The sequence below is a fragment of the Coenobita brevimanus genome, chromosome 89 (genome assembly GCF_032717465.1).
Source record: "Coenobita brevimanus isolate Jiangsu-jjx chromosome 89, ASM3271746v2, whole genome shotgun sequence".
Classification (NCBI taxonomy): domain Eukaryota; kingdom Metazoa; phylum Arthropoda; class Malacostraca; order Decapoda; family Coenobitidae; genus Coenobita; species Coenobita brevimanus.
The window spans coordinates 21,575,986-21,588,316 of NC_137042.1; the positions used below are offsets into that span (position 1 = coordinate 21,575,986).

The following is a 12,331-nucleotide window of genomic DNA, read 5'->3' on the forward strand; positions in this document are numbered from 1 at the left end:
TCATATCCCTTCTATGTGTGACTACCATCTAACAATACACTCTCATACCCTAAATGTAGTATATTTCTCTTCATTACTCAGCATGTTTCACTAAATCCTTATATGTCTTACTTTGTTCACATGGTTTCTACTGCCCTGGCATTCCTTATTAATGCTGTACCAGTCTCTTATACATTAATATGTATCTATGCTAATATATCCCGATTAGTGTTACTGCATCCATTGTACCCAACTTTGTCTCATATGTACACCTGCACAAAAATTATTCGGCACTCTTACAGCACGTATCATTCTGAAACATGGATGAAGCATTGTGATACATGGGGCATCCTGTAAGTATAAGTGCACATATTATCCTTGGTAATTATTAGAACTCAAAATTGCAAAAAATAAAAATAAATAAATAACTTACTAGGTGTATATGTTTTGAGGCACCACATTAATTTATAGACTCATGTGTGTCTGCGGAAGCTGCTAATAATCACAACCATCGTACCCAAAGGTGCCGATACTTTTTTGGGAGGGTGTACCTCACGGTACTAGGAACTTTATATCCTCATGGTACTCTAGTACCTCTGCTGGCAAAATTTTCTTCATAATTCTCTCTCTGTTCTATCGCAGCACCTTGACACCAGAAATATTCCTCTTGGTCACTTTTTACCGAGAAATTACATCGTAAGTTCCTTTCTCTGTCAGTAACCATCTCGATATTAATTTTCAGACATTGACACTCACCAGCAGCAACATTTTTTAATCGGCTTCTGGTGCATTGTTTATGTTCGTATTTGCAAAATTATGAGCATGGTCAAGAAGAGTATCATTGTTTTTGACAAATACGTAGTCCATCTTCCTTAAGGGAACAGTGTGCACTTGTTACTTGTTTTTCATTAATGCTCTGAAGTGGTTGTCATAGACGTGCCTGCCCACCACCTCCACTACCATAACCCTGGCGGTAAGGGCGTGCCAGGGCAGCAGATTCCCCAGCAAGTCCTTCTTCACACCCTGTATGTCCAGAGACAAAAAGTCCACTGTGGTCACTTTCAGGGCCGGCAGGTAGGACACAAACGGGAAAAACTGTATCAACACATACGAATGGTCAGAGTTTTGCGTTGTCTGACGCTGGAGGTTTGCTTCCAGTGTGTAGCCCAGTAGATATCAATGTCGGCATTGTGTGAACGCTTCCCGAAATATACTGATATCTTTATGGGTCCTTCTGGCCACATATACCATCACAGGGTAAGCACGTATCGAGCACATGTTGAGGGCCCAGGCCTTCGTCTGCTTGGTGATCAGTTTGTTGAAACTGAATGGGTTGGGTTCCAGCGGCAGCCCCGTCCATCCCAGCTCTCTCTTCTGCCAAAATGTGTTGGAGTTTCTCTCACCATCAAAGGCTCCTGCCTTCATGAATAAACCTCTCTGCTCGCTGAAGAGTTTCACAACGCTCGTGATCGATGTACTTCTCTGTTCCTTGATGCATGGTCTTGACATAAACAGAGTCAGTATTGAGGTTGTATGACGAGGTGGACGCAGGGTGGCGGTAAGAGTTCTTCAAGAGAGCCAACACTTCAGGATCATCTGCCGGGAGGGACCACGCACACGGACACGCACCACTAGGGGGCCGTACTCGCCCATATCTGCCACACACAACTGAAACAGGATACATTGGTAAGAATATAACCCCAGGTTACACTTCTATAAAATACATCAGCGAGGGCGACTACTTTGTACTGCCTTACAATAATGACTCTGAGCCATTTGTTTCTGAAATACCAGCACTGACAGACTCCACAACCTCGATGAATTGCTGTGGCTTTAACTTTTGTATAGTGATAAATGCTTGCTGTTACGCCTAAAAGCAGGAAAATACAACCTCATCTGCTAACTTTAATTCTTAGCTGTCGCTTAAGGATCACTACTTAAGCTGAAATTAGCTTCAGCAATTAGTTCTTTCTGAACACTCAACAGTTAAACCCCGATCTCTTCATTATTCACTTGTTACAGACAACCGACAAGGCGTCTTATCCCACATAAAGCATTTCAGTTTAACCATGCACACACATTTACCACTGTGCTTTGTGTTATGCTGTTCCACACCCAGCGCTTATTCTCCTGGATTCTCAGACATGAATGATTCAAAGCATGTCTTATTCACTGGCTTCCCAGTTCCTACTTAGTCAATGCATATCCGATATGTATTTATTTTTACTAATTTCTCATCGCCGATTTTCTCCCTAATGCCTTAGCATTTTATTATACGTTGATATGTCGACTTCATCACACTGAATTTACTTCCACACCTCTCCCGTACTGTCTTTTGTTTCTTATTGTCAAATTATGTAACACCACATATTGTACTTCAGCACTTTACTTCCTACGCCTCCGCCTAATTTCATTCTTTAACATTTTGGGATCCATGCCTCTTATCCATGCTACACAGTCAGCACCACCATGCCTTCCAGTACATCTGTCTTATGAACAAACACTGATAGCCCCATTGGTCCTCAGTGTGCTATAGATTTATGTCCCTTCGTCTTGAACAACAGATTATGTTCATTTGCCTGAAGACCCGGTGGGCTTGTAGAAGAGTACTGAGAGTAATTCCAACATATGAGTATTCCTTTTTACTAACGGACTAATATTGATCTTTCCACCATGCATTTTTTTTTTCTTAACATATCGAAGATTTGCTTTGTTTGTCTGATACATGTTATCCTGTGGAACAATGAAAAATGGGTCTTGGCCACATTTTGAAGAGGGAAACTTAAAAGACTGTCCATGAAAATGAAGTGCAGTTTGGACTGTTCATGAAGATGAAATACAGTTTGGAGGATACACCTCCCAGTCTTTGTTCTGTTGATTTTGTGTTTGGTATCTTGTATATTCGTATTTTATATAGTTACGTATTTTTTTTTTTCCACTGCATTAACTCAGATCTCCAGTTTTTATTTTCCGACTCTGATAGCCCGTTCCATGAGACCTAGCAGTCCTCTTCCTGCCATACGCCTTCACACGTCAACTGGCTAACTTTTATGCCCCATGTCTATATAATGAGCACAATTATCGTTTACTGAAATAGTGTGTAATCTCCGACACATGAGTATGATGGCGTAGTGAGCGGTGCGGGAGGTGAGGTAGGAGGAAGGGAGGAGGTATATCAGTGCCAATATAACTCTGGGAGTGGTTTTCCTCGAATAGTTACCCGGTGTGTTGCTATTTTTATTTCCGATACACAGAGGGAAGGGGGGCTGTAGAACTATTCATAAAGGATCTTACCCAGTGTTTGGCGATGAACAAGTTTCCATAGCAATTATCTATTATCAGATTTTTTTTCGTATTACAGTACTTGGCTGTAATAAACACTATAATTTGGTTGTGAAATGTGTGGTACCTGTTTGAATTCAGATGAAAGTAAAAGCAATGGATCTTTACACAGCTGAAGTTGAAGACCGTTTGAGAATGCGGTCTTACCTGAACGTGGTGATACTCCTAAGGGAGCTCCAAGGTACATGTCAAGGAAGCGTCGGACCTTTGTTTTTCTTTACAGATGTCTATCTACAGCCGTTTTGATCAAACAGATAAGCCTTATTATTGTTATTGCCGGACGAGTTTATTTAGATTAACTCCTTCATTCCGATGACGTATATTGGCTATATTCTTGTTGCCACATGATTATTTCACTCGGCTACGGAGAGACATGCCGAAGAAGTTACTGAAATCTATATCTAACCTCTGCAGTTGGGAAAGTCTTTCCAGTGCTGAATATCGTTTGCAGTTAGCTAGTAAGAATTAAAAGCAATTCGTAGCAGTGAAGAGGTTCAGGGTTATTTTCGAGCTGGAGGCATAAGATAAAGCCTTATTCAACTCATATCATTACTTGAGTTACCGGTAGCTTTCTTGAATAAAATAGTCTTGTGATAGTGTGATTGAAATGAAGAAAACATCATAATGAGGTTAATTAACATTAATTGAAGAAAAATGTTATCGTGACTGTATACCTAGGTTTTCAGCACAGGTTGAGGCTATAGATTTTCCAATTTTATCCGGGAACCATGAAATATGGAACTCATACTTTTTTTTTTTTTTTTTAGCTTATCTTTACCACTCAGGTTTTTGTGGCCCACTCGCGGCTGAATAAAATCGTCTGGAGTCAGCTACATTAGAACACTGCAGTTATTCTGCCCATGAGAGGGTCAGTGGGATCGTAAACACTTTCAAACTGATGACGTAATTTTTGTTTTCTTCTTGCCACCTTCAGATGACTCCACTTAATTTAGATGTGGCCTATCATACTAAAAGTGTTCAAAAAGTCTCCAGCAAACTCTTCAGGCCAAGAACGTCTTTACTAAGTGAATAAAATCGTCCATCGTTAGCCAGGACAATATTTTAAAAAGCTATTCTTGAGCTGAAGGGGTAATTGAGTGCATATGTGGGTTTCGTATCTTCAACAGGATAAGAAATGTAGACCATGGTGAAAGTCTGTTGATCAGTGAGTAGGGGAGAGTGTGCTGACATGGTCGCATGGAGGGAATGGATGTGATTAGGTTGGTAAAATAAGTGAGATAGCTATGGAAGTTGAGGTTTCAGAAGGACTGACGAAGGATAGAAGTGGGTGTATGATGTAAGAAGGAAGATTTGCATAATCGTACATACACACCTTTTTTCTAACTCGGCAGTCCATGAAAGGTTCCGCGTTCCACAGCCCTGAGGTATGGGGCACAATATTGTGTGGATTGTCAGGCCTGTGAGGTGGAGCTGACAGTTTCGAAGGCTTGAATGATGAGTGAATATATGTACGTCTCATTCAACAATTCAACAGGACACTTTGTTCATGGTTCTTCAATATTTAGGTTTCGTTTCCTATAACTGGATTCCTTCCACCTTATGTAATAGTAGTGGGAAACAGAGTTTGGATGTTGGTGAACCTGCTAGATGTTGGGATAACCTGCTAGAAATTTTCTATCACATAATTAAACTGTCTGTCTTTTGCCAGAGTAAATGTTTAAGTGCTGCAATTCCATTATTGGTGTACAGCACGACACTAAATGTTTTGTTCACTTAATAGTTCGTTTGGCTGGGAAATTCACATCAGTGAAATCTTGTTCAAAGATTATTAATGTGAAACAGCCCACCAGCGAGCAGTATAATTAAGCTCTTGAAACATTTGTCTGTTGACCACTTTCTTTTTTAACATTATTGGCAGTTTGGTCCAGAACAGTATCATTGTTTTTGACAAATACGTAGTCCATCTCCCCTTCAGCGATCAGTGTGTAATTGTTGTTTTTCATGAATGCTCTAAAATGGTTGTCAAAGACGTGCCTGCCCACCACCTCCACCACTATGACCCTGACGGTAAGGGCGTGCCAGAGCAGCAGGTTCCTCAACACGTCCTTCTCCACACCCTGTATGTCCAGAGACAAAAAGTCCACCGTGGTCACGTTCAGAGCCAACAGGTAGGACGCCAACGGGAAGCACTGTGTCACCACGTACGACTGGTCAGAGTTTTGCATCGTCTGACGCTGGAGGTCTGCGTCCATCTCGTAGCCCAACAGATAGGAGGCACCACGATTTGTGAGAGCTGCTTTTAGATGTTCTGGATCGTTTTCAGTCTTCCTGGCCACTGACACAAGTACTGTCTCCACAGGGTATGCATGCGGGGAGAGGCAGGTATTGGAGGCCCAAGCCTTCCTGTGCTTGTTGATCAACTTACTGAAGCTGAATGGGTTGGGTTCCACAAGCAGTCCCATCCATCCCAGCTCCCTTTCCAGCCAAAACGTGTTGGAGTTCCTTTCACCATCAAGGGCTCCTGCCTCTATGAAGAACCCTCCTCGTTTCTCGCTAAACAGTTTCTTAGTTTGCTCATGAATAAAATACCACGTGCCAAGATATCTGTTCATGACATAGACAGGGTCAGTGGAAAGGTTGTATGGCAGGGTGGAAGGAGGGTGGAGGTAGGAGTTCCTCAAGAGGGCCAGCACCTGAGGGTCGTCTGCTGGAAGGGGACCTCGCACGCGAGCACGCACCACCAGGGGAATGGAGTTGCTCATATACGTGAAGCCCACCTGAAACATTGTAAAACTTGAGAGTGGCATCTTTTATTGTCACACACACACACACACACACACACACACACACACACACACACACACACACACACACACACACACACACACACACACACACACACACACACACACACACACACACACACACACACACACACACACACACACACACACACACACACACACACACACACACACACACACACACACACACACACACACACACACACACACACACACACACACACACACACACACACACACACACACACACACACACACACACACACACACACACACACACACACACACACACACACACACACACACACACACACACACACACACACACACACACACACACACACACACACACACACACACACACACACACACACACACACACACACACACACACACACACACACACACACACACACACACACACACACACACACACACACACACACACACACACACACACACACACACACACACACACACACACACACACACACACACACACACACACACACACACACATATATGGGAGTGGTATCAGGGCGGCCTGTCTGAACAAAATAGTTTCTTTATTAACCTATATCTACTCTCCATACCAGCTACCGAATAAGAAGAGTTATATCAAAATAGTGATGACCAGAACACCTGTAGGCGTCTCTATCGCAGCTGATCACTCTCTCCCACCATTTCATCTTCCCCCCTCATGCAGTTCACCACTTCCTCGTAAGCACACTTATTTTAACTCTTTTAGCTTTGCTTTGTCTTCACAGTTGTCGATTTGTCCACCTATTTTTTCAAGATAACTCCAGGTATACTCATCAGCTAATTTTGCTCTGTACCGCCTTTATCCTTGATTTTTTTTTTCTAAATCAGTTCGCTTTATTATGTGTGTGGGAGTGAATGGACGGGCAAATCCCCACTTTTAGGAGCACGAGCATTCCCAGGAGCGGCTTTGTCCCACTGTTTCACACTAACAATTTTTGAACACCAGGTGCTTCACTCCCGTAGATTTTAGCGGCTTTAACGAAGCCACACTACATCACACCACATCATTCTCCCACACCACACTGCACCAAGAGCATAAACAGAAGGGTCGTGGAGCTCTCGCATCTAGTATGTTTGTGATTTTTTTTTTTTTTTTACATTATTGTAACACATAATAGAAAATTCTGCGCTGTGTGGAGTGAAATACGATGTAATTAATAATGCAGCTTAGTGTCTCACTCACACCATAGCCAGAGTCGTTTGACCATGACTCACACTAATTTTTGTTACAGTCAGTACCGTATCAACACGCTGTCATAGCGGTATCTACAATTTCATAGGCACATTACCTTCCCTCTGTCACATCTTTCATGTCCCCTGTCACGTCTTTGCCTTGAACTCCTCCCTCATATCCATACCCATCCCTCTGCCATCGCCCAGTATACTGTACATCCCAGATTTTCAAACCCCCTTAAACACCCCACACTGTACAGTTCATCCTTAACAGACCATCTAGGCATGTATTCTTGTCAGGTATGAAAGCTCCCGAGCAGCCCTTCCTTAGCGGTTTCTCTTTGGATATGCCAAGTTAATATCCGTTTGAACGTTATCCATGCAGCGTATGGCCATATTAAAATGATTTAAGTAACGCGGATGAGGATTGTTAGGTATAATAAGCAAAAGAAATCGGTAAAGAAATGATTTTCGAGAGTTTCTTTAACCGACGAAAATATGGGCCCTAGGATCAACGCCTCTTTCAAACGCTATAAGAATGCCTTATTACAAGAAGAGGAAGGCAAACCTCAGTTTGAATTATTTAAACATACGATGGAAACAGGTTTGATCTTTTCTACCACGTTAATACCGGTACATGTGTTACATACATTAAATTGCAATACGGCAATACGCTCCGTCCAACCCTTTCCTATCATCACAGGAGTTATAATAAGGCCGTCATTAATTTGGAATTTGTTTACAGCTTCACCCAGTTTTAATGATATGACTTGTTTTCCTTACGTTTCGCCCCCTCCCCTCCTCTCTCTCTCTCTCTCTCTCTCTCTCTCTCTCTCTCTCTCTCTCTCTCTCTCTCTCTCTCTCTCTCTCTCCAACATATACATCGCTGTTATGTACTACAGGTGAATATGACTCACTAGATGGGTAACACTATGGCACACTGGTGACATCAGAGTGTGAAAAGCAACCTCTATCCCTCCACACAGTGTACAGGAAGAGAAACCAGAGTTTCATCAGTTATTTACAACTGGTGAAACATAACGGAAGTCATGTCTTGAATGGCTCATGTCCAATATTTATTAAGTGGACAATCGGGGCCAAAAGTTAGGTTAATATTTCACCTCTTGGACGTGTCACTTTCCTCTGCAGGCTGTTATGAGGAAGACTTGATAATGATCCTCTGCCCATGGATGATTCTAAAACCGTGTCAAGGAGGAAGTTGACGAACATACCCTACGCAGTGGAAAGGTAGGAGAACTTTTCTTCCCGATGAAATCATCATTGATTAACTCCCCTTCCCCCCCCCCAAGGAAAGAAATCAGCTTTAGTCTACGATGCTGGCTTACCCATACTATAAGAGCGACGACGGGAAGGGCTGCAGCGATCACCCGCAACCATCTGGTACCCCTCATCCTCTAAACTGCCGAGAGAGAGAGAGAGAGAGAGAGAGAGAGAATGGCCCTCTTTCCGTCACTGCCTTTTTCAATGGTCGTTCTTCTCAGACACTAGGTTGTCTTCTTCGGTGGTCGTTCTTCTCAGACATTGGCTTGAATAGTCCGTTCACTCTGACATAGAGGAGGTTTTGGTCCTTTACAGCTTATTTCATATGGTTCAGTGGCAATATGACCACTACGGTTCTACATCTTTTCAACAGCACGTCTTCATGACTAGTCTCGTAGTGGATATCACGTGTTACAGCTCAGTGTTTAAGGTGGAGAAATGGTATTTTCACTCACATGAAACATATACAGTATCCTTTTGTAAGTGAATCTGGTAATGACTGGGAATAAGTCAGTATTCTAGTGACTATCAGGCTTCTTTAGCAGTCAGTCTCTGCACCCTCAAAATCTGTTACCATTGTCGGTTTTTGATAATAAGCACAGCACTGTGGTTCTGCTTGCACACACGCAGACACACCCTCGCATAAACGCATGCGTCATCACAGCTGGACCTCACAAGATTTTCCTCAACTTTTTTCCTCGATTGTTGTTGTCATTATTGCTACTTGTTTATGCCAACAAACAAACCAAAAATAACGAATGCTAGTAATCTGATGATATTAATTAAGTAGAAGGAAGAATGCGGGATGAACTGTTTCACATATAGGCTAATTTTCATTACACGAACTAAAGGTATAATGAAGTTTTAAATCAAAATAAAAACACACTAATATTCAAAGTGTTATCTTAACCGTATTTCTCTGCAGCCCGTGTTGAAAATATCTTATCGGCAGCGGGCCTGAAGTCCAAGAGGCATCTGAATCATCACATACATACTTGGGGAAACGTATTAAATACTTATGGCCTATAAGAAAAAAAGTACTGAGCTTGTAAATCCATTTTACTGACGGCCGCCCTAGAAGTAGGTAGAGTTGCTAAGGCGTATGTTCATCAAGTCTACGTAGCAGTGCAGGGTGTGTTTAGACTCAGTGACATTGAGCTCTGACTCATGAGTGCGTAGTATCTACTGGGCTCGACAGCAATAGGAATTTCCACCCGCCCTATGCTGTGCTATCATCCACCAATACCAGTCTGTAGGCTAATTACTAGCCGCGATAGCGAAGCTGGTATTGTTTTCAGTTTGTCTGACTGTGTTTGTTAGCACGATAACTTCGCAACAGCTCAATATCATCACAAGATTTTACAGGTGTGTAATAGGGGAAAGAAGTCGATCACGAGTTCGAAATTGGTGAAAGTAGGTCAAGGTCTGTGTGTCTGTTACCGCTATAACTTCGCAACCGCTTAAGATATCATCACAAAATTTTTACAGGTGTGTAGTAGGTATCAAAATCTATGAGTTCGAAATTGGTGAAAGTAGGTCATGGTCAAGGTCATATTCCGAGCTGCGCTAGATACGTATCGGCTCTCGGCTGGTGTGATTCACCCTTTGGGTGGGCCCTCTAGTTGTCTGTTTATTTTGTACTTTTGTTCAGTGATGCATAATATGCTTTTCTGGATTTATTGGCTGATTTTTGAAGAAGAGCTTTGAGAACAGTACTGGTACGGTATTTAAGCCTTGAAGCATTTTTATTTTCATAATGTAGGCTAAAGCTACATATTTGTGTGGAAATAAAAACATTGATAAACAACACTTTACATGTTTTCAATTGTTAATATCAGAGGTCCAGTAATATGTATGTCATACGAATACGGTGTCTAATGACATAGTTCTCATAATAGTTCATGTTAGGTTCAGGTGATGGTTGGGAAGCGTTGCCATTACAACGGCGATAAACATTCTTCTCTTGTTTCTGAGTCGTCTCGTTTCTCAGTATTTTTTTTCTTTTTCTTAACTTTTCCAAGTTGCATTTAATCGTTTTTAGTTTTTTTTCATGCTTTAATCAATTAGTAATTTTCAAAATATATCCTACCTATACAGTACAGCATTCGCTCTTCATCCTGGTCGTTTCATCATAGTTTCTTTTTTTCTTGTACTTTGGGGATCATTACTTAGATGTCGCAAGTGTGCCAGTACATTTTCGCACTATTCACCAAACATACCCACTCCTGAGATCACCAGCATACAGGCCGTCCTTTTCTTAAGTCAGGGCTGTGTTGAACAAGACAAAGGACACCTTTGGTAGCCGTAGCCACCTCTGCTATAATGTAAAAAGAAAGAAACTATTATTTATGGGGGACACGGAGGGGGGAACCCCGAGGTGCCCAGCCTCTATAAATTCTGGTCTAGGTAAAAATCTACTACTGTGCAAAATTTCGTGTGCCTACTAAAAACTATGGCGTTGTTCCCCTTACAGGTTGGTTATCGGGGGTTCCACCCTGCCTAAAACGTGGCTGTTGTGAGCGTTTATCAGGACTAAACATTTCGCGTCACAAGGTTAAAAACCATGACCATACATAAAGGCTTTGTCAAGAACTCCCAAGGGCAGCTTCCCCTCTCCCCTTCCCCCCGTGGGGCGGTGACATTTGAGGGTTTCATCCTACCTAAAACGTGGCCTTATTAAAGATCTAGCATTGTGCAAAATTTCATGTTCTTAGATTTAAAAAAGAAAAAAAAAAGAAGCATAGTTCCCCTTGGGGAAACCCACTTTCCCACCCATAGATGGTGGTTAGCGGGGGTCCTACTCCGCCTAAAACGTGATCGAGGTAAAGGCCTACCATACACAAAATTTCGTGTTCCTATGTTAAAAATTATAGCCGTTCATAATGGCTTTGCCGGGACTCCCAGGAGCCACCTCTTTTCCCATGAGGGCTGATCATCATTAGCTCTGTTCTTCTCAAAATGTGACCAAGTGAACATCGATGGTGATGCAACATTTCATATTCGTCGGTTAAAAACTTGGTGTCATTATGACTGATTGAGACCACCAGGGGCCGCTCCACAATTATAACTTGGCACAAGCGAAGCTCTACCACTGTGCAAAAATTCATGTTCTAAGCCTCTGAGGTGAAAAACTGGCCGTGCCTAATAGTTTTGGGTAGGACGCCCAGGGGCCGACGCCTCATTGTTGGGGTGGCTCTTAAGGTCCCACCCAGCCTGAAACATGATCTGGAGGAAGGTCTACCATTGTGCAAAATTCCGTTATCCTAATTCTTCACATCAGACCTGGCCCTCATCGTTCAAGAAAGCACAGCAACTCCGTGAGTGAGTGAGTGACGAGTGAGTTATTGAGGGAGGGAGGATAGGAAAGAGTGACACAGTCAAGCACTATATCTGCTATCCTTGTGGGTGCGACAAAAATATCTTAACTTTTTCCTTATACTTGTTAGGGTAAACTTGAGAAACTGATAAAGTATCTTTTTAGGTTGCAAGGGAACTTTGATAAGCAATTTTTGTGTACTTTCCCGTGAGTTTAAAAGCATAAATGAGCACTGAAGCTGTTGCTTAATTATGAGACTTACTGTAGTGCAGTGAAATGATGTCACATGATGGTGCAGCGAAGTGGTGTGGCCCTGCGTGCTCTGCCGCCGCGGTGCTGCCTCTGCCGGTGCCTGTCCCGCTGCTGATGCTGGGGCCGCCCCCACACACCCTCACCAGGATGCACCTGTTCCTGTGCCACTCCTGACGAATTC

At 42.6% G+C, this 12,331-nt stretch overlaps 1 protein-coding gene across 1 annotated transcript; it reads right to left on the reverse strand.

Moving 5' to 3' along the window:
- Positions 1 to 907: 907 nt before the first annotated feature.
- LOC145411417 (uncharacterized) lies at positions 908 to 11,826 on the reverse strand. Its single transcript, XM_080281456.1, has 4 exons — positions 11,791 to 11,826; positions 5,174 to 6,059; positions 1,399 to 1,647; positions 908 to 1,002 (listed from the first exon to the last, which is right to left on the reverse strand). Exons 1-4 carry the CDS (start codon positions 11,824 to 11,826, stop codon positions 908 to 910), a joined length of 1,266 nt encoding a protein of 421 aa, XP_080137582.1.
- Between the last annotated feature and the right edge of the window lie 505 nt (positions 11,827 to 12,331).

Bases quoted from the DNA above. Each gene is read 5' to 3' on its own strand.
- LOC145411417 (XM_080281456.1), bottom strand. From the start codon at position 11,826: ATGGTAGACCTTCCTCCAGATCATGTTTCAGGCTGG. The intron at 1,648-5,173 runs GTCAACAGACAA...ATCCTGTTTCAG, and splicing joins TAATGTTAAAAAAGAAAGTG to TTGTGTGTGGCAGATATGGG. The intron at 1,003-1,398 runs GCAGGAGCCTTT...CTGGACATACAG, and splicing joins AGAGAGGTTTATTCATGAAG to GGTGTGAAGAAGGACTTGCT.